The 26,319-nt window shown below is 41.3% G+C and overlaps 2 protein-coding genes across 3 annotated transcripts in view; one reads left to right on the top strand and one right to left on the bottom strand.

Annotated features, from left to right (window-relative positions):
- The first annotated feature begins 39 nt into the window (after positions 1 to 39).
- DCUN1D3 (defective in cullin neddylation 1 domain containing 3) lies at positions 40 to 25,549 on the top strand. 2 transcript variants are annotated; one of them, XM_062588815.1, is made up of 5 exons: positions 40 to 77; positions 608 to 735; positions 10,277 to 10,353; positions 15,244 to 15,776; positions 17,870 to 25,549. In XM_062588815.1, the coding sequence occupies exons 4-5, from the start codon at positions 15,346 to 15,348 to the stop codon at positions 18,354 to 18,356; spliced, it is 918 nt and encodes a 305-aa protein (XP_062444799.1). In that variant the 5' UTR covers positions 40 to 77; positions 608 to 735; positions 10,277 to 10,353; positions 15,244 to 15,345; the 3' UTR covers positions 18,357 to 25,549. The 2 variants fall into 2 exon arrangements, with proteins under 2 accessions (XP_062444799.1, XP_062444800.1); XM_062588816.1 differs by lacking the exons at positions 40 to 77; positions 608 to 735 and adding an exon at positions 7,363 to 7,500.
- Positions 19,387 to 26,319, bottom strand: part of REXO5 (RNA exonuclease 5) — a 23,788-nt gene continuing 16,855 nt past the window's right edge. Inside the window, exon 19 of the mRNA XM_062588812.1 lies at positions 19,387 to 20,509. Within this exon, the coding sequence (XP_062444796.1) occupies positions 20,332 to 20,509 (178 nt within the window). The 3' untranslated portion in view covers positions 19,387 to 20,331. The remainder of the gene's footprint in view (positions 20,510 to 26,319) is intronic.

The raw sequence follows: 26,319 nt of genomic DNA, 5'->3' as shown, positions 1-26,319 counted from the left end.
TCCCCGGAAGTGATGCAGGAGAGGGAGGGGGCGGGAGCGGGGGGGCAGCGGCAGCGTCTCGCTGGGCGCCGCGGAGGGTGAGTGAATTGGACCATGTCTCTTCCCGTCCGTGCCGGGGCGCCTCGCGCCGGGCTACGGGGGCCGGCGGCGGCGCTGCGGTGGGCGGCGGCGGCCGGAGCTCCGCGCGCCGAGTGGGGCTGCGCGGCTCGGCCCGGCCGGGAGCCACCGGGGCGGCGGCGGCGCCGCTCCGCGCCCCAGCGCTGCGTGGGGCAGCTCCGGGCCGCGCCGCCGCCCCCGGCGGGGGCACCGGGACCCCCGCTCCTCCCCGCCGGGCCTGGGAGCTGCCGCCGCCGGCGGGCGGCCTCGCGGTGCCGGGTGCGGAGCCGGGGAGGCGTCCCGGGGCGGTGCGGTCCTGTCCGGTCCGGGGTGCTTTTCCAGTTCTGGTTTCTCCGGGCTTCCTGCTCGCAGGCCGTTTAAGCAGCTTAGGCGGCGCGGAGCGCTCGGTGCCCTGGGTCGGTCTGTCCGCGGCTGGCTCGGGTGGCTGCCGAAGTCTCCGCGCTGCTTCACTTCGGGGGCTTGTTGGGCTTTTGGGGTGTGCCATCTACAGGATCATAAGACATCTCTCTGTAAACGAGCCGTCTCTGTGCTGAAAGGCAGCTCCTTTAGGACAGACGGAATCATCTACTTTGCCCAAATATTCGTCATACCCAGCCTTTAAAAGAGTCAGGCTAGAAGGTGCGTATACCTACTGTTTTGAGAGGAAAAAAAAAAAAAAACGGAGATATGAAATTGTAGAGCAACTTATTTCTGAGATAGTTCTCATAACCTGAACATGCTGCATTTGCACAGCCATATTTCTTTGTGTTTTAACTTTGTCTCCCTCTCCTGAACATGTTTACCCGTGCTGTGAAAGCTGCAATCTGTGCTAATCACTCTTACTCTTTGGGGCAGTGGTGACACTAACAAGCCGCTCATAACAACCTGAGTTGCAACTGGCATAATTTTTGTTTTAAGCAAATATTGGTTTAAAGACTATACTTTTCCTGTTAGCACTGTGGTTGTTGGAAAGAATAGCTGGTTATCTTTAAATAGTTAACACTGCTGATATGCTTTCCTTCAAAATGTTACATTGATAACTGAGGAGTCATATGCCAAGAGTCGGAATACAGCAGTGATCCACGGCTGGTAACATTTTTTTTTAAGGATAATGCCTTACTTACACTGTAACTTAAAGGAGGAGTAGGCTAAGTGCTCAGAAAGAGGCGTATAATGATACAGACAAAAAAGCACAGGACTGACATACATTTCTGAAAATTTGCATCAGGGCCCACTGTCAGTTTTAGTGTTGCTGCATGGTCTGTCTGTTGTTGGAGAATAGATGATTGAAAGACATCTGCACTAGAAATGTTCTTATTATCTATTTAAAAGCCTCTTTGTTAAACAGTTAATGTATAACTAAGGCATTAGCGTTTTATTTGTGCGAGCAGTGGAAAGACAGACTGTTGGAGTACTAGTGTTTCTTGAGTACATCTGGACTCTCCTGCAACTCTGTTGCTGCATGTTTTCCAGGTATAAGATACTTCTCAGAAGAGGAAACATGGTCACTTGATTAAGGCTACATGTGAAAGTAAAGGGTTTGCATTCTTGTCACTTCTGTACTTTGTGCTGGGAAGATACAAGATTTTAAAGATGGATGTTAGTTAATAGTATATAGAAAACCTTCATAGCCCTTTACGTGAGAGGCAGCACACAGTCTAAAGCAAAGATTTCCTGCAGGTCAGCAGAAAAAGCAGAGCTTGTGATCTGTGTTGAATTAGTTCAAATTCATTAAATATGACTATCATTAGAACCTTACGGGAAATACCAATTTTTATAAAGATTTCTAAAATACTGATTATTTCCTAAGAGCAAATTTTATGTGGACATGAATAATTGTAATCCTTGAACAAGTTTGCAAAACTAGTCATGGAAGAACTTATAGTTGAGATACTACTTGACAGCTCAATGTGAGGCTTTTGAAACTCATTTTCATGTTGAGACTGATGACCTGCAATATGATCTATAATCTGCTCCTGGATCTTTGAAGCTGGATTTGATGCCTTCTCTGTACGGTTACTTGCTTTATTGTGTAGTTGAACATTGACATGTTCGTAGCAAATTCTAGCTAATGTGCATCAGTAGTTCTTAAAATTTCTTGAGCTTGGAAGTTCATTCATAGTTACACTCTGCTTCTGTCCACTTAATATGGATTATGTTAAAAAAAAATCAAGGGGGAGGGTTATGAACTGAACTAAAGGGTGATTTTGAAACACAACCAAGAACAGATATTTTGGAAGAGCTTTATTGAAATTAATTGGAGAAGTATGTTTTGAGGGGGAAAAGGCTACCAGAACATTTGATGAACTTCTGAGAAAAAGGACTTGTTCTAACAGATTTCTGTGTGGATGAGGAAGAGGCTTGGTTCTGCTGCTTCCTTTGATTCAACATAAGGAACATGAAAAAAATTCTGTGTCCTGTCTATGTGTATTGGGGCAGGGGGATATAAAGTGGATGAAAAGGAGGTGGAGGAATGAGGGATAGATATTACTGTTCTAAATGTTCACATCCGGTAAACTTGCAGTTTCATGTGACAGAAAGTGATTCAAAGGTGGATTGGATATGAACAGGTGCAGTTCCAAGCCTGCAGGACTGTGAGTACCTCTAGTACTGTTCAGAACTTTTCCAGATTGTAACAGTCTGTTTTCTTTATTGGTGCTGGGGAGGTGTTGATCAATTCAATTAATTTAGAGCCATGGAATACCCATCGTCTTTGGATTGGGCTGTTTGTAAGAACTTGTGAAGTGTAAAAATAATGTAATTGTTCTATTAGGCACATAGGTTTGTAGTAATGAACATAACAAGTACTTCTCTGTTCTGGGTAAAAAGAAACTGTAAAAGTGAAGGTATGGGTTTTGTTAGAAAAACAGAACTTTCATTCATCCTCATCCTTAAAAATAAGACAAGAGCTGAAGATTGCTATCCAGGATTCTTACAGGATGAAAGACTAGTCTGTAAACACTTGAGGGACTTGCTAGGCACAAGAAGATGAAAGGGAACCCCTTAACAGCCTCCATCAGCATTCCCAGACTGGCCTCCTTCTCTCTTGCTTTTTCTCCCTAGGGGTCTGCATCTTATCTTGCTGGCTTCCTTTTCTTTATTTGCCGCTGACTAATAGGCTTTGTCTTCTGGTTACTGAATGTCTAATAATTTCTTTTGTCTCTTCCCCCTTCCTCCTTTTAAAAACACTAGATTAAATGGCTCCAGTGGTTTGCAGATTATCTGCATTGGTGACATGGATTAATTGTATACTTGACTCTAAGTTATTCAGCAGTAATGACATAGTAACTTGCCTTGAAACAATGGTGATTTCATGGTGTCTTATATTAGCAAATGTTGCCTTCTGGTAGAGACATCTGCAATTTACCCCCCGTAAACATATGACACTAGTAAATTGTCTATGGTTTTCTATACAGTACGTTGTCTCAAGCGTCTTTTGAAACAGTCAGGTGTCTTTTTTTTAAAAATTTATTTATTTATTTATTTATTACTTTATAGCGTGAGTCAAATAATCACAGTTCTGGCTGAAGCTGTCCCAAAGCAGGAACAGAAAACCCAGGTGTTCTAGATGTGCTCACGTAGTTCACTTGTACCTCAACTTCACCCATCAGCTGAGAGGTTTTTTGGAACTGTTCGGTTCTTGGTAACTGCCTTTTGGTGAGCAAGTCTGAGGGCTGATGGTAGCTGGTAAACCAAAGGGGAGCTCTCATTTGTCCTTGCAGAAGTATTCCCCCCCCCCCTTTTTTTTTTGTTGTGTCAATGTAAAGAAATCCCTCCCCTTACTGTAGGAAGCTTTCGTAGGATAACTTGGTGATGTTTTTGCCTTCTGGTCTCAGTATTAATCAGAATAGAGAAAATAAGGCAACAAAAGATGATCTGAGCATGAACACGATTAGACTCAGTATGTTTATATTTCATCTGTGTGTGTAGTGGAGCAGCTCTCTGGTCAAGTGATCTGTATCTTGAAGGAAACAGAGAATTCAGATCTTAGGAAACAGTTATTTAATTGCTGTGTTTGGCCACTAGAAGATCTGTGGTTGAGAGACTAGTTAATCATAGGTGTTAAAGAACTCTTTTATAGCAGTAGGAATATTGTACAGAAACTAACAAAAGTATAAAGGATCAAATAGGATTCCAGTAAAGAGAATAAGCTATGATAATCTTCTCCTGTCTCACAAACCAGTTGTAAATGCTGTTTCTTCTGGATTGTCTGTTTTACAAGAGACAAAATTTATTTATAAATATGTGAGAATGCTATAGTCAGGCTTGAGTCACTGTTTCTGTTATACCCCAAAAGTCAGACAGCCAAAGATAATATGACAGGCATTGTTAGTTGTTGCCTCACTTTTCCTATTTAGTGAACATAAATGTTTTTAGACTGTGAGGATTATGTGGTCCTGAAAAATACCGAAATCTTTTTTTTGCATCCAAGCAACAGCAAAAAAGAAGTGGCAGTTCTTTTTACTCTGTGTTTTTGTAATTTAATGCAACCTTTCCTTTTGCCACTTTGAAATGTCTAATGTCAGTCTCATCCTTTTGCTTTAAAATTTAAAGGGAGGAAGAAAAATAATCTTAACACCCATAATTATAGGAAGCATATGTGCTTAGCAATAGATTCAAAAACTGAGATGTTCAAAAACTTGGTTTTGTGTGTTTCTGTTACAAATAAGTCTGTACGAAGAGTCTCAAGTACTCTGATTCATCATTTAAGTGTGATGGGTGGTCAAGAAATGCCGAAGGTCTGATTATACAAAATACACCAGTTTCAAGCACAGTTACCTATGTTTAGAGTTTATGGTTGTAGTTTGCGTGAGACGCAGGATGGAGTACCTGCACAGCATTGTCAATTTTCTTAAACAAAAAATTACTGAATGGAATGAAAGATAAGTAAAAGTGTATTAACAAAATATGCATGTTGCCACCAGCCTTCTGGAAGAGAGCTGAGAGTCTGTTATAGCTGAAGACATGAGTTCAGGTACTCAGAGGTTCTCATCTGTTTGAAGCTCTTGAGATAATTAACATCTGAATATGACTGCACTGTTTGTACAGCGTAAGGTGTTACTGTTGTTTGCTGTAACAGGTGAAGCAGGATTCTCAAGTTTGTAGAGAGAACCGAGGTCTCTGCAGGGTAAGGTTTTATATATTTTCTGCTTTAAAAACTGCAGTCAGAGTTTACAAATCCAAACATAAGCTCTTAAAATACTTAGATTTCAGCTCACTTTTATTTAAAACAATTCCATGTGTATAACTTAAATATTATTCCAATATTTGCATAGTCAGCTGCTAGTGAAGTTCCTACACAACTATATGAAATGAATGATTGTTTTGGCTAGCAGCCTGTAAATGATGCTATGCTTAAGATGGCAAGCAGACTTCTGTAAACTCCTTGTGATCATCGGTTGCCAAAACTGATCTTAGGAGGCACTCTGACTCTCATCTGCAGGCTCATACCTTCACAGGCCTGTTGGACTGCTCTGTGGCCCAAGGTTCTTGTGGCTGCTCTGGAGATGGGGCACTGCTAACCAGAACTAGTAGGAGGACTTTCTTTTTTGTTTTATAAGTGTAGCTTTCTTCATTCTTGGAAACTAAGAAATACAAAGTTACTTGCTTGCTACATTACAGTTTTAAACATATCTTACTGTAAAGCGGATCACTTGTTGTCTACCTAAATTATATTTAGCCAAACATAACATATGAAAGTGTCTCAACCAGTTCAGGGTGAAGTCTGCTTGCTAAACTTAGTACAAAAGAAAATCCACAAACACTTAACTCTGTTTAAAAGTAAGTAATTTTTTAACTGCAGAGTAGAGTGTAGTCTTTGAAAAAACACCTGTTTTTTCAAAGTTATTCTGGTTTGGCTACAGGATAGGTGCAGTTTTCTGTAGATTAATTTATAGAATTGACAAAGAGAGAGTAACCTAAATGTTTGTATTACAGCAACTTTCTGCATAGAGCACTATGCATCTGCATCAAATATCCTGGGAACGTGGTTTCTGTTGGTTCCGTAACTGGCGGCTCTGCAGTAGTGATGTGAACCAGGTGTATCTGAGCACAGAGTAGCTCTTCCCTGGCATGTACTGCTCTGGATATTCATAATACATACTGAAGTGCTAGAATGTCTGTCACGCTGTGTAAAAGCTTTCTAACGAACCCTGGAAAAAAGCTGACGTATAATTCTTTTACAATCGTCAGCACGTCAGAGGGAGAAGAAGCAGTAGGTGATGATTTTCTTTTGAAAAAGTGTTGGACTTTGAGAGTCTGTGGGGTTTGAGGAGGATCTGAGGGGAGAGAGGGAGGATTGATAATTAGTTTTTAAATAGATGGAGGGTTTTAAAGCTTGTCAGACAGTGTTTGAGATAGGTGTAGCTAAAAACAAACAAACATAAAAAACCTAGCTTGTTCATGTAGTTAACACATGTACTAGCTAGGAAGTTGGATGGAGTCTGGTTTGGGTTCTTGTTCCATCTTTACTGAAACTGCCAAGACTGCTGACATGCTCTTGAATGGCCGCATGGTCTGACTGCCTTGGTTTCCCCTCTGCCTGCTGCCTTGCTCGTAGCCTAAATCCACTTCTCAAAACAAGTACTGCTGCTGTATGACCTGGTTCACTAGCTTATTTACATTACTTACTCTTCTAAGGTTATGCTCTGTTTAGCTAACTGGACCAGTGATTTTTCATCAAACTCTTCTTGGATTTGCTCTCTAGAAAGTACAGTGCTCCTAAAAAGTCATTCCACTCTCAAAAGGTGAAATATATAATATTAAAGGATTTATAACTTTCTTTTGCAGATAGCTTGGTTCTCCCAATTGACTGCTGCTCAGCCTTCTCCCAAGAGACTGTTGAAATTCTACATGGTCAATCTGCGCACAGCTGGCTGCAGAGTTAGTCAGGGAATGGGACCTAAGTGTGTGTCTGCTGCTCCCGTTTTATGCATCCATATGACTGGCTTCTATTTGGAGACCAAGTGTGTTTTGTAGGGAGAAACTTTATCCGGTTTGATCAGGATTCCCAGTATTGTAGTTTGATTCCAAAACTCAAAGCAGGGCTAATCAGAAATAGGTTGTTAAGCTGATTTGGAACCGATTGACAGAAGTTGCCTTCAGTATTCTCCTGAAATCATAACTTGGCTGTAGTTCCCTGAAAGGTTCTTGAACTGCAGGAAGCCTTACAATTCACTTTTTTAACTAATTGCAGCAGGCTTTTCCTGCTTTTATATTTCCTCTTAAATAATTTTGCAAAAATGTGTTTTCTGCAGCTACAGACGCAGAGCCTGCGTTACAGACTTCTGCTGGCCCAGCTCTCATTGAGGGATGTGGTGAGGTGTTCTCTGTGCTGGTGAAAGCCCATGATGTACCCATTGTAACGGTGGCAGAATGCTTTTGCTGAGACAGTTTCACTGCAGGGTATGATGTGCAATAAGCTATTCTCAAAAAGGGATGGTTTTGCTGATACAAGCTTCATTCATGCTAGGAGTGCTTTGCTACTGCAGTATAAAACACTAATAACAATAAAATCTTCCATATACTTGCTTTCTGTCTGCTGAACAGTGAAATTATATTGCTAATTCTTCACAGGTTCCGCACAGAAAAGCAAAGAAAGCTGCCTTTTGTGAGAACATTATCAGCTCTTCCTCCTGGAGAAGCTGCTGCAGACAAGCATTCAGGGCTATAACCGCTTTGGCTCAGCAGTGTGTCCGTAAGGCGATCTTCTGCCTGCCTGTGCTCGAGAGTCAAAGCCACAGAGGGATGGAAGATGCAGGTGCAAAAAGTGGTAGGAGAGCAAAACAAAGGTCCCGATGGTCTCAAGGGGGCACTCCACCTGCTCACTTACTGTTCCCTTGGGCTGCAGAGCGGGGTTGCTAACTTACAACCCGCCCTGCTTTCCGAGCTGTGTTGGTAGTGACACCTCACTCGCCACTGCTAAGGAGGGACGCCCTGTGATCATGCAGATGCCTCTATCCTTGTAAGCTTGACCTACAGGTGAATTAAAACTTGTGCCGCAAAGATGTTGATGTTTCTTGCTGCCCCTGCCATGTTTGTCTTGCATGATTTAGGTTAAAGTCAGTCAAAACATGCTGCTGTAGCTATGATGACCTTTTTTTTTTTTTTTTTTTAACTAGTAACTCGTTCTAAATCCTTATTTCACATACTGTAATCAAGTGTCATCGTAAGAGTTTACACTTGCTACTATATTTTTAAAAAGTGAAAGCATTTTTGTTTGCAAGCAGTTCCAGAACTAGCTGAATTATTTCTTGCTGCCTGTAGTGCTTGATGGCTCTGTGCCATGATGCCTGTGTCAGTTGGTGTGCAACACAGTGGAATAAAAATAATAACGGGGGAAGGATTGTAGCTGACAATTCTAGCAGATGTTAATATTTCTGGCTCCTGGGTCTAGACTGTGTATATCTCTGGGTCAGCCAGCATGGAAACTACTTCATGTAACCCTGGAAAATGTTTGGCCCTTGCTAGGTAGACCTTAACTCCATCAGCTTTCAGCTTTTTTTGAACTTACAAACTAGAAGCAACGACTTATTTTATAGGAATCATATGGAAATGTAGATTAGGTGGTTCCTAGTCTTCTTCCAAATAAGCCTGGACTGCATGTTGTTGCCGTGACGTTGATTTTTAAAATGTAGAGTCTAAGATGTTGCCTCTCCTGCCTTTGAGCTAGCACCAGGGGGAACGGGGCCATGCAGCACGCGATGCTCTCGTCTCTTCGTCAGCCCTCAACCTACCTGTGAAAGAGCTTTCTTAGTTGCAGGTGGCTGCAAGAAATTAACCCGGGGTGTCACATGTTAAATTCATGGAAATTCATGTGAAGTTATGGTGAAATAGAAAGAAAAGCAAGCTTGTACTTCCCCCTGTGAGAGGCGAGAACTCATATGCGGCCGTACCGCGTTAAGGCGATTGGTGCTGCTGCTCCCAGTCACCCTTCAGCAGTGTCACATGTTGTTGCCTTGTCAGCTGGGGCAGGCTCTGAGAGCGCTGTGCGGCTGTAGGGAGAGGTACAGGTGTTGTTTGTGTGGAGGTGAGGTTTGGAAGCAGAGAGTATAACTCCAAAGGGAAGTGGCTTTTTGGAATATCTATCTTGGAGGATAGTTATCCAAAAAAGATTCAGTGGAGAAATGTTTTTGCCCTGTGAGTGTATTGTGGGCAAAAATACCACCCTGCAGTTTGTAGGGTTCTTGAAGCGTCTGAATGCCTGTTCCCCGGAGTGGTGTGGTGTGGTGTGGTTTGTTTGTTTTAACAGCCTTGATGTGAACTGGGATTTATTCTTGGTCGCTCAGCACAATCTACACAAAGGGCTCCAAAGTTCAGGGAGAACTCGGCGTGTGGGGAGACTGGCGTGTACAATAGGAGTTGGTTTCGTGGTTGTCTGCTACATGTGTTCCCTGCTTTCTGCTAAAGAGAGCACGGAGCAAGCTAATGTTCATGCTAACTGCCATGAGGAAAAAGTAGTTCTCATGTAAAAAAAGAACGTTTGCAAAAAAGGCAGCTTTTTGTTATCTGCTCCTTAGGTGTACTCAGAGCTGTAAAAATCAGACATTTGGGTATTTCTGTTAGTATGGTAGAGCAGACGAGATTTGCCAGAGCTTGCTCGGTTGTTTTCTGGATTGGGTACTAGCAGACCTCCTTAGTTACGTTTGCAGAGCCAGGAAGCTAAGTGCCAGATCGACTTAAACATGGGAAAATAAATGTGGGGAAGAATGTGCTCAAGAATGAAAAAAGCGAATTACATTCTAGACCCAAATTATGCCTTGCTAGGTAGCATCGCTCTGGTGCTTGTGGGCTGGCAAATGTAGTATGAAGTGAGTGGTTATGTGAGGAATTAATTCTTCTTGATGGAACTTGTGTAAGTATATGGAAGTGTGTGTTTACTTTTAACAAAAGTTTGAACTTAAGTCTGTTGTATTTAATACATGCTCTATGTTTTGTATAATAATGCACGTCAGTGGTGTTAATGGTACTTTTTTCATACATCAAAAAGTGAAGTAGTTCTATAAAATGGCTCTTTCAACAAATGAGTTCTGGCTATAAAAGAGTTCCTGAGTTTTATTAAATACATGCAGTCACTACTAGACAATTAAGTGCACTTGTTGGCTTTTTTTTTTTTTTTTTTTTTTTTTTTTTGGTAGTCTCTTCTGAATGTAAAGATTTGTGTGGTCCTTTTGTTTTACAGTGTTCCATGTAGAAGCCAGGAAGCCTGAAGAAGGCTGTAAAAGCTAGAGGAATGATTCTCTGTGTCTCTGCAACTATGTAAGTATTAGATCTTTACTTACAAGATCACTTGCAAAGCATAAACTGTTAGAACAGGGATTGCTTCTGATTCGGCAGTCGCGGGGCCCTCTCATGCCTCCCCAAAGCTCAGCTTTGTGTATCTGTTCCTAGGGAGAAAAAGATGGGGCACCCACACTGCTATTATAGAAGTTATGCCCTCTGCCCACAAAAAGATAAAAAATGCACAATGAAATTCTGCTATGGACTCTTTATTTGCAAAAAGTTGAGACTGAGTGAAAGCTTAGTTGATCTTTAGCAATGTTGTCTTTGCCTTAGCTGATGAACTGCTACTTGGGAAGGGATTTAGTGGTTGGCTGAACAATGTCCCCTTTTGTAATGAGATTCCTTAAACTTTCCTTTAAGGTGTTCTTGTAAATGTGTTTTTTTTTTTTTTTCCCTCTTCTCTCCTGATACTGTCTGTGTTTTGTAAGCTCACCTCCTAAATACCTTCTGATGCAACACTTTATTAACAGCATAATGCTTGACTATGTTTTGTAATTGCTACAGTAACATTATAGTCATTAAACAAAAATGTTTGCCTGGGTTACTTAAATATCCCTTTTACATCTGCGAGCTCTCGCCCTGTCCGGTTGTACTGTTGTCAGTTGTGTTGTGGTATCCAACAGAGGATCACTGCTGAGTCACTTCACTGTTTTGGTTCCTTCACGCCATGAATTATGTGTGATTTGATCTCTTGAAATCATTGGAGAAGGGCTTACAAAATTTATAAAAGAAAGCAACCATTAGCAAGATCTTTCCAAATTTTTCCAAGTTTTTCAGTCTTATGTGTTGGGCAGTATGGCTTGACACATTCTTTGTTCTTAAATGGTGGCTTTCATTTAACTGATTGTAGTCACCAGTGCTAGACTTCCTGTGTTTCCAGGTGCTTACTCCCTTCTAGTAAGAAATAGAGAGCATCATTGTCCATCTATGCTTTGCAGTTCCTGTTATGTGGAAGACAGCCTCATGGGCATCTTGGTGATTCATATTTACTGTAGGTTATTGCTCAATACTTGTCTGAGTAATCAAACTTATTTGGGAGTCCTGTATCCTGTTGCGCTTCCAACTTTAACCCTGAGTTTTGTTCTTTATTAGTAGAATGGCAAAACTTAATGGCTAGTACTGCTTTCTCTATCTTACTGTCTAGTTGTATAAATTGTTACAGTAAGTTTGCTCTTGAGAACTGATCCTTTGGGGAATTGGTGCTTTGCCACCAGTGCAGGATTGCCTTTGTGTGTATGAGAACTTTATACCTGAGGTACCTAATCCAGCTGGGAGAAATAAAGTTCTTGTGCTCACTTGGGCATAATCAGCCTGACCTATACATGACATTTGCTTTGCTATGCAGTTAAATGAACACCTCTATTTGCTTTCTTGAAAGTGCTTTTTAATCTTCATTGAACACTGAGTTCAGTGTGGCTTCTGATGCTGCAGTTGGAACCCTTCTTCATCCTACATTAACAAAAAGCTTTGAGTTCTCCCACTTGTTTCCATCACCTTCCTATGCACTTGTTTTCATGGCTTGAAACCTGAGTCATATAGGAAGCAGAGGTGACTAGTAAGTGGACACGGCACAGTGAAAGCTTTTTATAAAAGGATAGCTCATGGAGCACTGAAAGACTTGTCTCTTGCAAAGCAAGATACATGCACAAACTGCCAACAGATGCAGTCTAACTTTTTTTTAGGTGGTTTTGCTATTTTGGGAGCAGAGTGCTTCAAAGTATCTGGAAGATGACATCAGGTTTTGTGCATCAGAAAAGTGAGAAACTACAGCAACTGCACTTGGGTATCTTGTAGTGTTTGTTGGTAGTAAGTAGGATTACTGTGACTATCTCCTCAGTAGAGAGGAAGAAAGAAGCTCTGTTACTGCAAGGAGCACCAATGCTAGCAGAGCTCAGGCCCTTTGTAAGGCAAGTGGGTTGGAGAATAGAAAAGTTACTTGTTCGGAGAGGTGCATCGGTGGGGACTTGGTTAACTTGCATTGTATAGATTAGTGTCAGTGTACTCCCCACTGGTTCTCAGAAGCAGCCATAAGGATGCTTCCCAGTGTATAGCGGTTTAAAAATGCTGACTGACCTTCCTTCTGTGTAAAGTAATGTTGTCTTCTCATGATAGCAAATGACAAAACCCTCATCTGTTTGTCGTGCTGGTGATGTCAAGTTTTAGACTTGAATACTGGGTATTTTTTTTAATACAACAGTTGCTTAGAAAGAGTGACAGCATGAATCATTTCTGTTAAGAAAATACAAGGATAGAATGTGTAAGTTAATCTTGCAAACCGTTCGTTTGCTTTTAACTTGAAATTGGGGTTACTAAAGTGAATTAGACTAATAATCTCTGTCCGTTATCCTGCTTCTGATCTGCTACCTGCTACTTCAGAGGAAAGTGCCATTCACTAATAAGCAGCTATTCCTTAACTTACCCATAGGGAAAAGCCATTCCTGGAAGAACAAGTATTAATGTGTAAATAGAACTTTTGAATCCTGATGAATTTAAAGAAAAAAAGGAAGGGAGTCTGGTATCTGGCAGTTAATCAATAATCAATAATTTACATGGTCTAATATCCAATTTGTTTTGATGTAATGGAAAAATAACTGATGTGAATTTGAGAAGACAGTGTTCCTCAAATGGAGCACTGGAACCAGGGCCAGGCTGTTCTCTTCCAAATCACAAAGAGCTGAGAAGCAGTGAGGACCCATGAAACTGCCTTGTGGGTTATTTATGTGGAAATGTGTCTTTTAATGAATCTTTTAAAATACAAACAACTAAGAAGTCATTTTTGAATACATTAGATTGAACTTTACTTGCCCATAAAAATGATGTTACAAAGTGCCTCTCTTAAGCACATACCAGATGTTTGTTCTTTCTGCTGCTTTAAAAAATAGTTATACAAATTGGAATTAAAAAAAAATAACTGATGAGTTGTTAAATATTAAAAGTTGTTAAATTCCTTGTTTCTGTAGATATCTGGGCTGACAGTTCAGGAAAATATGCATTACTTCCTGCATTCTGCCCTCCGGGGCCTGTCCTCTACCCTTTCCTCGCTCTCTCTCCCTTTTCCACGTCCCCTCCCTTCCACAGAGGGACGTTTGAACTGTGCATCACACTCAACCTATAGGGCAGGCTTGGCTACTGGCAATAAAACAAGTGGTCAGGAGTGAAAGACTACACCTGTACTAAGAGAAGTATCTTCTTAAACTGCAGGTCCATACCTGAAGGCTTATTAAAAAAGGAAAAAAAAAAAAAAAAAAAAAAAAGAAAAACGTAAAAAAAAAAAACACCCTCTCTCTCTGTAGTTTGTTTTTAAGGATTTTTTTTTCTTTTTTTTAAGAGGTATCTCTAGGGATAATCAGCATTTACCAGGTTTGCTGCTATGTGAAGAAACTTCTTTGTGAATGTATAGTTTATATGGGTCAAAAAGTGGTAGGGAGGAAATCAGTTGTGCTGGGAAAAGGTCTGTTGCTGATTAAACAAGCTCCACATTGTAGTAAGCTATATTGGCAAAAGGAATCTTATTTGCTCCTGAAACTACATATACCGTGTTTTGCCAAAATAGATATAACACTTGAGAGGAGCTGAGGAAAAGATACGTGTTTGTAATCTTAATTTCTGGAGAATTCATCTGTTGTCAGTGCTGCTGTTCAAAGTTGGTTTAGAGCTTAAAATAGGAGTTTGATTTCTAAAGGGATTTACCCAAGATGGAATACACAAACTGTGCTTGTATCTATTTTCTTTCTTTGTATTTAATTTGTAATCCTGCTTTTCTGACTTTTTCTAGTTCTGTAACCCAGAAGTAATAACCAAAAAGCTATAGCAAAAAGACTAAGTAAACCCATTTTTTACTGTGGAGGCTGCTACCTAACAGACAGCAGAGGTGAGATGCAAATAAGTGGAGAAAGGAGGAATATGATAAGCAGTTGCTTTCTTGGAGTGGATATTTCTAAGAAATGGCCTATTCGAGGACATGGCTGCATGCTGATAGGGTACTGTGAGAGTCTGGTTGGTTTCAATAGGAATAGTTCAAGATCCTTTTTCTGTGAGTAAAATATCTTTTCCAAATATGCAAGGCTTTAATGTTATGATTTCTAAAAACAGAATGTGAAGAAATCATTGTGGCATTTCAATTTACATTGAAAAAAATGAACTGGAAATACTGCTTCTTCCTATCTGTATGTGTATCTGTCTGAAACTTTGAAAGTTTCATTAAAAAGGCCCTCTCCCCTTTGCCTGTCTCCTTACCTGATGAGCAAGAGCCCACTTGAAACAATAATTCCTTAAATACCACCATCTTGCATGAAAGATGAGTGTTGCCTACTTTCTGCAGACATGCTCTGTGTATGTTTTAAAAACAAAAAATCTAGATTCCAAACACTAAAAAAAAAAAAAAAAAAAAAAAAGCTTTTGCCAGTTTGCCAAAGGTACAATCTAAATTCTAAAGCATAAGTCTGTCATTCTTTTCTCCAAAGCTTTATTTCAGTGTTTTGTATTTTATATCTAAAATATGAATATACTTTTCAAAACTATTTCCTGTAAAATATTCCTGTGTTAGAGTAGTCTGTCTTGATGAAGTCTCTACATGAATCAACCTCTTTGTAACCTATGTTACAGTAAGAATTTTAGGAATTTCCTTTATTAGGACCTGTTAGTATATTGCAGCCACTGAGTGAGCTGCATTGATTCCTAGGTAAAAGAGCCTGAAATTGCCCAAAATTTATGACATATGCCAACTTTTTATACACTACACCTTTTCAGTATGTAAAACTTAAATATTCTGAAGTTGATCGCTTACTCACTGTGAATGTTACTCTGTATTTAATACTTACAATACTCTTGTGTAGGAGCAGTGATTTAACTCAAACTGTTTTCCAGGTTAGTTGACTGCCGCTGAGGGCATGGTGAAATGCGTTGAACAGCTGCCGAGAGTGTGTCTGACTGCCAGGGGACTGCTCTAGAAGCTGGGCTTGCAACATCATGGGCCAGTGTGTCACGAAGTGCAAGAACCCTTCTTCCACTCTTGGCAGCAAAAACGGGGAAAGAGAATCTGGCAGCAAGTCGCACAGTAAAAGGAGTGCAGTCCACAAAGACGACCATCCTTCGGTTTGTGGGAAGTCTTCAGGGGATATCCTCGTCAATGGGACAAAGAAAACGGACGCCGCTGTAGAGTCTAGTCAGCCTCCAACGTTTTCTGGGGATGCAAAGAAAGACGCTGTTTCCAGTGCAGAAGAGTCTTCACTCCAAAGGATTGGGGAGTTGTTCAGGAGATATAAGGATGAACGGGAAGATGCCATACTGGAGGAAGGAATGGAACGATTTTGCAATGACCTCTGTGTTGATCCCACTGAATTTAAAGTGCTAGTTTTGGCTTGGAAATTCCAGGCTGCTACCATGTGCAAATTTACAAGGTTAGTTCCTGTAGAACTTTTAATTATTTTCATATGTTAAAATATATCCTATCATCTGTATGTTGGAGAGACAACCTTGTTAGCTTCACTTACTTACCTCTTTTAACGCTTGCGTTTTTGACCAAATTAATTCCTACCGTTGCAGAAGGTAAGCTTTGTATTGTCCTCTCTCCCTCCCCTCACAGTGGATTTTGGAATTGAAAGTTTTGGACATATTGTGGGTAGTGATGGACAGTGTAATGACGTTCTCTAGACACTAATTTATTCTTGATTTGCCAAACTAATTTTGCTGTATCCAGCATTGTCTGGATGATTACAAGGTTGGACACTGAAATTAATTTCTATTTTGAAGTAATATGTGTAATTACTTACTAATTACTATCAGTTGTTGTTCTGTTAAAAAAAAAAAAGGAAAAGAAAAAATGAAAGCTGAAAAGTAGACTCCTTCCTAAGAATTTTTCCTGCCCAACTAGTGTTACTCTTAATGACTTTTTTCAAGATTAATTTTGTTAAATCACAGAGAGAGAAATAAACCCAAAGTTTCTGACACTGTGGTAGCTGTTTCATGCTAGCTGGCAGCGATTGGTATTTAAAGTGTTGTCTGTCTTTCCGGAATATGTGTTCAGTGTGCAGGCTTATAAAGCTTGCTTGATGCTACAAGAAACAGCAGAAGGACTAATATTTACCAGCAAAAAGAGAACCAAAAAACCCAGTAACCCTCCCACTCCTCCTTGCCCCAAACCTGATTGTATATCACTGTCCAGGTAAGAGCGAATAAAGGCTTCCTGGAGGGCCTTGCCTACAGTTTGAGAGGGATTTTTCTTTTTCCTCCTCATCTAGGTCGGTTTGAGTAATGCTACCCATTTTAACACTGCTAATATTTATTAAAATTACTTCCGTGTTCTAAGCTTGAAACCTTTTGTTGCATACTGAGCACAGAGAGCTTTTCCTGCCTCTTTGGAGGTGACATGGATGTGAGTGTGTCTTAAATGGAAGGGAATTACTCTGTGGAATGCAGATGTGGGTTTACAAGGGGCAGAAGGAACAGATATTCCCTAAGGTGATACGAGAGCGATAAGTAGTTTCTACGATTCTGCACAACCAGCCTGAGTGTTACTAACACTATTATGATTCTCTTGGAGAGAAGCCAAATATCCTGGTGAGAGGCTACGTGTGTTTAATAGTACGTTCCCTGGTATTGGTCTGGAGACATGGCCCATGGAGTGCTAAGTGCTGTTTTGACATTTCCCGTTACAGAAGGCAGTGTACACACTTGTCCATGCTCTGGGGCTCTGCGCTGTCTGTCCTCTCTCCATCTCGTCCTGTGTCAGAATCTGTGATTTTCCTTGGTATTGGCTGGTGGATATGCTAAGGCACTTGTTCATGAGTGTTAGATTCTAAGTCACAGCTAGCCATCAAGCCACATGACCTCATACACTGGTTTGTTGACTATGTTTGGATACTGGCTTCTAGCCTGGCTGCATGATGCCATGCTCTGATCCATTCTTTCAGCAGATGCCTTCGCTGACCATCACAGCTGGCACCCTTTTATTTTGCATGTTAGAAGAGAACCCAAAAACTGAAGGAAAGCCATGACTGAACTATTGTTTTCCTTGAACAGTTCTTCCAGAATGTGGGCTTTAAGGCATGGGCAGTATCAGATCAAGCTGGTTTATGTATGAGGCTTCAGGGAGTAAATGTAGTGTTTTCAGATGTATTTGCACTGCTTCTATGGTACCCTTACTTCTTTTTGTTTGGTTGGTTTTTTACATGAAAGACGCTGGATATGGTAGCATCAAGTAGTCAGAAAGCTATAAAGCAAAGTGTCTTTCAAATGCTGGTAATACCCCAACTATGCAGGGTGGATGTGTTCTGACTGTGGTCCCCAAGCCACAAGAAACTGGAAACTTGGCAGCTCTAGTTGCTGGGAGTTTTCAAACACCCAGCAGAGGGGTGAGAGCGTGCTGGTATTGCAGCACATTGCTGGGGTACCCCTCTGTTGATTTGGTGTATCTGAACAGAGATGGAACTTTGTTCAGTGTTTGAGGTTGATGAGAAGTGTTCTCAATAATTTCTCTTCTCTTGCTTACTAGGAAAGAGTTTTTCGAAGGCTGCAAAGCAATAAATGCAGACAGCATTGATGGCATTTGTGCAAGGTTCCCCAGCCTCCTAAATGAAGCCAAGCAGGAAGATAAATTCAAGGATCTCTATCGTTTCACCTTTCAGTTTGGCCTGGACTCTGAAGAAGGACAGCGGTCGCTACATCGGGAAATAGCCATTGCCCTTTGGAAGTTAGTCTTCACCCAAAACAAACCCCCTATTTTGGACCAGTGGTTACACTTCCTAATCGAGAACCCCTCAGGAATCAAGGGAATCTCCCGGGACACGTGGAACATGTTTCTAAATTTTACTCAGGTGATTGGACCAGACCTTAGCAACTACAGTGAAGACGAGGCCTGGCCTAGTCTCTTCGATACCTTTGTGGAGTGGGAAATGGAGCGAAGGAAAAAGGAAGAGGAAACCAAATGTATTATTGCATCTTCAGACACAGAGGGGCTGTGTATGGAAGAACAGACTTAACAGCATTTCAGCATTTAAGCAGCAGTGACAAAAGCAACCTGTTGCCCTTCGTGAAATGTAAACTCTGGAGGTTTCTGGAAATTGCCGAGGCTCCAGATTTTTCTACTTTACACCTTTTTCTGCCTTGTATTTGAAAGGGCTCTAAAATGCTGTATCATGTTTTAGGCACTTTCTTAATTTGGTTATTCCTTTTACTCTTGCCCTGAAATATTTGACCCGGGCTACAAGTTTCTTTTTTTTTTTGTTTTTTTTTTTTTTTTTTTGTTTGATTGTTTTTTAAGACTTCAGATTAGTATAAGTAAGTCTGATATTTCTTGCACAATGTAGATCTTTTTAGTTAGGTTAAATTAACATTGCTAAATTATACAGTGCCAGATTAAGTTTTTCATACTACATCTGTCAGGGCAGGTCTGTACTGTGTGTAGTGCTGTTTACATTGTTGAAATTTTAGGCTGTAATAATTTTAAGGTTTTATACCAAGATAAAAAGCAGTGTTAACTGTTAACTATAAATGCATTAATCCCCTGGTAATAAGGCTCTAAAAACAACATAAGCCACAGCTTTTTGTAATATGGCTAATTCCCATTTTAAGCTAACTCTTAGTGAATGAGTCCAAATCATTCCTTTTTTTCAGAGTATCAAACTAAATGTTGGGATGTTTTATAAAACTACTGTACCTGTCAGTCAACTGAGTGGTAGATAATGATTTGTATCTAAATCTCTTACACATCACATAATAAAAGAGCAGTACTACCTCAGTTTTATTGAAAGTGGACTTCTTGATGGACTTCCATTTTCTCTGGAAGTTGTATTTTTGTGGTTACATGATAATATTTTTACTTGATTAAAAGAACCAAAGGTTCTGCTTCTTAAGTTTGCTAAACATTAGCAGAAGCAACAAATAAACAAACCCCAAGTCTTCAAGGAAAACTGTGGTATAATTCTGCTTTAATATGTTTGATTTATACCTAAAGTATTATCTTACTTGTCTGGCAAGCACAGTACTTCTATGTAATGAACTTTTGCATTAATATCGACAAAACAATTTTTAAACCAGTGTTTAATTGCTAAATTGCAGTTAATACTCCAGACTTTCTGGAGCAACAATATTGGCATCTGATGACAAAGTGAATTCTTAAGATGTTCTTAATGACGAAAGTGTAGATGCGTCATTTTTGGACTGATCTGGTAAATATTTGGATAGGAGTCGATTTATTATTTTAAAATGCTTGTATTGGGACTATTTGCCTGTTGAAATTGTTGTGATTTAAAGGGAGTTTTATTAACACTGGTTGAAACTTTTTTGGTTATTGATGCTACCTTTTTTTTTTAATTTTAGTATGTCAACTTTTTTACACCTTTTTGGTAAAAGGGATGATTGCCAAGGCTTTCTCTTAAGCTAAACATTGGCTTAGTGAATTTGATACGCTTCCATTGCACATCTTTATTTTCAGAGCTGCATTTCAGGATCATAAAAGGACTTCAATTAAAAAACAAAACAAAAACACTGAATAATTGTCCATAGCATCTAATGGCTTTTGTGCTGTATGAAGGTTTTAAAGCTAAAGGAAAGCATATTTTAAGTAGAGCTTGTCATTAGACTCAAGATGGTGTGCTTTGCAAATCTGCTGTGCCCCGGGAGGGTTAGCAGCGATAGAAATATTGGCCTGAATTTGTTAATCAGCTTTGCTGGCACACAGCCTATGCGGTAGCTTGGGTCTAAGACAAATCACTAACAAAACGTGGGTATCTAAAATTATTAGAAAAAAAAATCCACAAGTCTCAAATGGCATCTCTTTCACCTGGTAAAAGGAGAGTTTGATCCATGCTGCTCCTGCAAACTGTTGTGTTGGGAGATGTGTTAAGCTGTGGAAAACAAATGCAGTTGTTCTAGACACAGGTGAGTTTGTCCTTTGCAGGAGAGGAGCCCTGATCTTCGTTTCTTACAGGTAAAAACACCATAGCTTTGTCCGTGCTACTGTAACCTTCGCAGCTGCCAGGGCACAAGCACTGTTTGGCAGCCGTGCCGCGTTCTGATTTGGTGAGCGAGGCAGACCAAAGCGTTCAGGGTGAGACTTCTGCTGGTGCTGTTACGGGGTAAAAACTCTTCCCCAACAGAGGCTGCTTTATTCACAAAAGTTGCAAATGTCGACCTGATTTGATAGTAAAGGAAGACAGTATTTATAAATTGGAGACTACTCGTTCATTCAACTATTAAATGCTGTGTTCATCGCTTTTTTTTTTTTCCTAAGGAGAATTTAAAATGTCCAAATGTGAAAACTAACTACTCAAGTGCGTACTCAGTGCATGCAGCTGCCACGGATCAGGGCTAGAGTTCTCTAAGGAAAGCATTTGTCTTGTGGTCTGAGCATGGATTGCAGTAAGGAAATTAATTTATAATACAACAAGGTTTAACCATTTTAGTGCATCAAGAGTACTACAGTTGTTTTTGTTTTGTTTCCCCTCGAGACAGTGGTGGTGAATATACAGGAAGATAAAAATCTTATTTCTCGTTGGGGAAAGGACGTACAGTTGTCCGCAGCTGAAGTCCCGTGTTTCAGCGCTAGAGGAAAGCCTTGTGCTGCTGCTGCTGCTCAGCCTAGCAGGGGCCACTCCAGCCCGTGGGGTTGCTTGCACAAATAGCCACACAATCTGTCTAGCCGAGAGCCATTTATTTTTAGTCTAATTTCATTTTTGAATTACAAGTTACAAAATACAAGCCAGGCCTGTCTGAATTTTGAACTTCTAAAGCAGGAGCTGAAGCCAAGGTGCAGCTCTCCTGCAGCGCTGGAGGTGGCAGAGGGCATCGGGCTTTGCCTTGGATTGCCGATGGTTTTATGAACCTCTCTCAACGATAGACTTTACTTTTTAATGTCGGTGTGTCTGTGGTGGGAGTGGAGGTTTGTACATGTTTCTGGGAAGTCTTTAGCGATATTGGAGCCTCAAAAATATGCCTGTTTAATGGTTAAGCTGTGAATTTCTGTGGAAGAGGCCAAATACATTCACTCTTCATTTTTATATAATTTTAATCCTCATTGTGTAGGCCAGAGGACTGTAAGTGGGTAGTGATGCTGATGAAATTCTTGAAACCGTTGGAACTATTAAAAAAAATTTTTTTTGAGTATGGGTTAAAAAACTTGATGCATGAAGTAAATCTGCTACAACTTGGGGTAAACAACTCTAGATATGCATTTTGACTGTTTTAGTAATATCCTAGAAAACTGGTTTGATATCAACACTAGCATTTTGTTGCCTTCCCTTATAAACCTAACGAAATGTGATTCCTGTAAACGTTACTCCCTAGGAATAAAACACTGACCCCCTGCACAAGTTTATCGTTTGCGGCAGCTTTAGAAGTTGGCTCCTCGGTCGACCGGGGCTCAGCTGTGCGAAATCCCACTTGTGGGGGTGCGTTGCTGAGGTCAAAGACTGTTGTTTCAAGTTAGGGCTTAAAGGATCGAGCCCGTAGGTGGCCACAAACATGGCTGAATGTTGAGTTGTGAGTTTACTTGCTGTTGGTGCTATACCGTGTGGAGAATTGCAGCGCTGTAATATTGTGCAGCTGTAATGCAGGAGAAGACGCGCGGGTGCGGCGGGGGTAGGAGCGGGTGGCCCCGGCCTCCCCAGGCTGCGGCAGCGGGTGCGCTCGCGGAGCGGCCCCTGCGCCCCGGCGGCTTTTCAGCCGGCTGTACGTGAGAGCATGAAACGCTGAAAACTGAGCTGGAGGAACCCGTGTCGCGCCTGGTTCCTGGAAGCGGCCGTGCGCTCGCTGACGGCTGTAGCGTTTGCGTGGCGCCGTCCACGCCAGCGTCATCCTTGCCGCTCTGAGCCTTGCTTCCAGCAAGTCGGCCAAGCTCAAGCAGCGCCGGGTAGTTCAGAGCCACCTCTGCTGGGAAGGGATTCGCTGACCGTTCGTTGCAGAGAGCAGTCGTCGTAGGCTTCGGGGTCTTGCAGCCTTGGGTGCTGCGCTGTCGTCCTTTCTTAGAAAACTCTTTATAAATCGGGTACCAGATTGTGCCCTTGAGCTCGCTCAGCTCGAAATGTGTGTGTGTGACTTTAGGCTTTCGTATTGGAAAGGAAGGTGTTCAACCTGGAAGTCAAAGTTCTTCAGGGCAGTGCCTCAATCTACTGCAAAACTGAGAAAACTTTCAAATTAATAGTGAAAGGTCGAAGTCTGCTTAAATCTTACAGTGCGCAAACACCAGTGTTAAGTTTTTCTCTCTGGACTATTGAATCTTTAGATTTGTATTGTCAACTGAAGTAAAATACCTGAAATTGTAAGCCAGAAGGTTGCAACTCCATCACCATGAAGTACATAGGTATCTCTACCTCTTGTTCTTAGACTTGAACAGTTTAAGGTTACCACCTTTTTCTGCCAGGATTTTATGCCTGGAGGAGTAATCTGTTTTTTTAATTGACCCCAGTTAAGTATTATCTATTTGCTGTACTCTTTGGTTTGCTGCGTTTAATCTGCATGTGGTCGACCGTTGAAAAGGGGCCGAGTCGGACTGTGACGGCGGTGTAAATCCCCCGGGACGCTGGTTTTGGAGCGGAGTGGAGTCGCCGGCGGCCCGGGGTCTGCCGCCTGCCTCGGCTCCCTGTACTGGCAGCAGGGCTGGCCGGCGGCCTGCCCGTTTGCCCTCAAAGCTTTCGGACCCCACTCGATGCAGTGCCGTGAGCGTGTTTGTCTTGTGATGAAAACCAGTGCGTTTGCTCCACGTTGGGCTGTGCCTGTGCCGCCGAAGGAAGCTGGCGGCTGCGGAAGTGTAACGGTTACCTGCTTCCCTTCTTATCCCTAAGGCCAATAGCTCGGTCAGGATAAAGCCCTTGCACTCGGAGCAAAGCTGGGAGCTCTGGAGCGCGTTGGAGATGCCCTGCTGTTTTCAGTGCTCAGTTGCATGCACTGATGCAGTTAGGTGGCATCTCTTTATCGTGCAACACATCTGCCTCCTTCCCTCTCCTCCCCAAAGAAAACTGCAGCGCAGTTACTGTCATTGTAAATCTGAAATAGATGCCATGCTGTAGCAAGTGTTGCTACCAAAATATTCTTCCAACTTTAGGGCTGCTTGAGAGAGTGTGAAGTCTTGCACTATTTGTCTTGCACATATTTCAAGGGAAGGATGGGGACTTAGGAGATGACAGGCAAAAGGAGCATGAATTTACTAGGTCTGCAAACAGCTTGCCTTAAATCACTAAAGTTACAGCCGTTCCTCACTACTATTGCAATCCTCAGTCCTTCTGTAGTTAGGCTCTAAAATGTTGACAGGTTCTGGAGGTTTTACAACTTTGTTGTTGTTGTTCATATATGCTTCTATCTCTGTGTAATTGCACTCTACAGATAAGCCCTTTCTGGATAACATGTTAATTTACACACAGAGAGAAGCAACATTTATCCCCAGTAAATGTTCTTGCTGTAACTTTTTTTCTTGTAAATTGTATTTGGACTAAAGGTTGCCTACTGTTGAACGAGTACGTTTACTTGAATGTTGCCATGTTCTGCAGTTACAGCTGCTGACTCTTGCTCTTCTCTGGGCCCATGAGAGGGGAGATTCTTTGACCAGAGGTGGCAAATCTGCACAGAGCATCGGCGGCCTCCAGGCTGGCTGCTGCTTTTTATTCCCACGTGTATTAATGTTAGAAGACGTCCTCGCGTAGTGCTTCATATCTTGAAGTTGTGACTTTTTAGTCACACTAAATATAGTTATCTTGAAAATAGGTTTTCTCTCTTATCTGTTAGTTAAAATAGCCTTTTAAAAAGGCAGTGAGCTGGCAGGAGTGTTTTGAGCTAGCTTGAGTTTCAAGGGAAGTTGGTGCGACTTGCAGGATTAGGTTCTAACCCAGCAATTCTGGGATTTGTGCTGGCTGCTCTTGAGGGCATGAAACAACCACAAGACATTAGCTGGCTGCGCGGGGCAGACCTGGCAGCGTGAACACGCTGTTTGATGCGGTTAGGCTTCTTGGCATACTTGCTTGTGGATCTCTGCCCCAGGCTCATCGCGAGTCACTCTTTTTATGGAAGGAATGTGTTTTGATAGTGCATCTTCTCCCAGAGAAGTAACTACTTCTAACTAAGGAAATAATGAAAGCACAACTTTGGCTTTCGTTGAATTGTATGTGAATGCAACTAGTTGATCAGTCTCTCTAGTGCTTATGTATCGAAGGTAAATAGGATCAAATCTGCCATAGTTGGTGTCAGGAGTCATTTTTGCCTTTTTGGATTTACCTAAGACATACAGCACATCTGGGAAACGATGAATGTATTGCTTGTCTTGGAGCAGAACATGCTTCCTCTGGTAGACAGCACTAGCAGAGGTGCTTTGTAAAATGTAATGCTTGAAAATGGCTGGAGTAAATTCTGTTTCATGTAGTGTTTATTTTATTTTATTTATTTTTTTTTAAAAAGAGATGTGGCCAAATTTGAAACAATGATCTATAGAAAACGTGGGAGGAGTTCAAGATGACGCATCTACTTCTGAGTCCCATTTGCTTTGTAGTTTTACAGTTACTTTTTTGTATCAAATTTTGCTCACCATTGTCTGGAACAGAATGGAACCAGCGTATTACAGACTGTGCAATTTAATGCACAATGCAAATAGGTTGTAATAAGACGGTTGTCTTTCTTTACTTGATAGCTATTCAGAGTGCAATGTTTTTTGTCGAGTCCCTTTTGAAAGAAGAGCATTAAGTGCAGTCTGAGTTTTTCTTCTCTTACAAGCAAAGTATTGGTTTGTCCATTACTGACTTGTGTGGAATTTGTGCCAGATGTATATTAAATATTTTGGTACTTTTTCTAATCCAATCTGCCATTCGTTTACCTGTGAGATTATTGTACAAGTACTTCTGTATATCTAAATGACCAGCCCCTTAAAGGAGGAAAAAGAAAAACCAAAAAAAAAAAAAATCTTTAGTCCCAATGTATCCTGACTACTGTAGCTTTGTGAATGTTCCAAAGCCTCTGGATTTCCTGTATTCCAGTAAGGTTTGGGGGGGGGGAAGTGGAGGAGAACAGCTACAGATATCCAATCCACTGGAAAGGGAATTTGCACGTTGTTCTCTGCATTACTGAACAAATGAGTAACATTTGTGGTGTTTACATAATGCACACTTTGGTGTTCACTTTTTCTTTGTGTGTTGAAGCTTTGTACAAAATGTCTTATTTAAAGCTGAAGTCCTTTTTACATTTTCAATTAAAAGGGGAAAAAAATAATTATTTTTTCATGCCTATAAATAGGACTCTTGCTAACTTAATTTGTCATCTCCAGAGTTTCTCAAGCAGGGATCCTGGATGCTTGCTAAATCCTGTATAGTCCATGCAAGGAGGTGACTGCATCATTTTCAACTGTGTAAGATGAAACCTAGCTGTGTGGTTTTTTTTTTTTTTTTTTTTTTTTCCTCCAACTATGCAGTGCAAGTTGCTACAGCAAGGAGATGCTGGATGTGAGCAGTCTTACCAGGAGCGGTTTCTTTCCGTGGGACGAAGCGTGAGGTCAGTGTGGCACGGCAGGGCTCCGCAGGGCTCCTGGTGCCACCCGCTCTGCGGTGCTCAGGCCAGCAGTGGGGCTGGCAGTGCTGGCGGAAGGCACTGGCTCCCTTTGAGTTTTTATAGTAGTGCTGACACGGTAGTGTTATGTTCACCCCCATGTGATAGCTACAGCCTTAAAGATGTCAGGCTCACTTGGAGTGGATGAAATACCTTAAAATATATATATATATATTTAATATATATGCCATACTTCTCTTGTCTAAGAGTTTTAATGTCAGGAGTTTGAGGCATTAAATGTGAGCTACGAACGACACTGATCTAAGCACTTACTACCAGTTCACTAATGCTGCCTCTGCACCAGTGTTACATTTGTTTTCATCCCCTTTGCCTGTATTTTTGCCTATTCCTCCATGCACCAGTTCTCAATTTCTCCATATACTGGTCTTTGCTGAACAGCCCAGCAAAGTGAACTTGGGGTTG

The sequence above is a fragment of the Rhea pennata genome, chromosome 15 (genome assembly GCF_028389875.1).
Source record: "Rhea pennata isolate bPtePen1 chromosome 15, bPtePen1.pri, whole genome shotgun sequence".
NCBI classification, from domain to species: Eukaryota; Metazoa; Chordata; class Aves; order Rheiformes; family Rheidae; genus Rhea; species Rhea pennata.
This window is presented reverse-complemented; position numbering and strand designations above follow the sequence as displayed.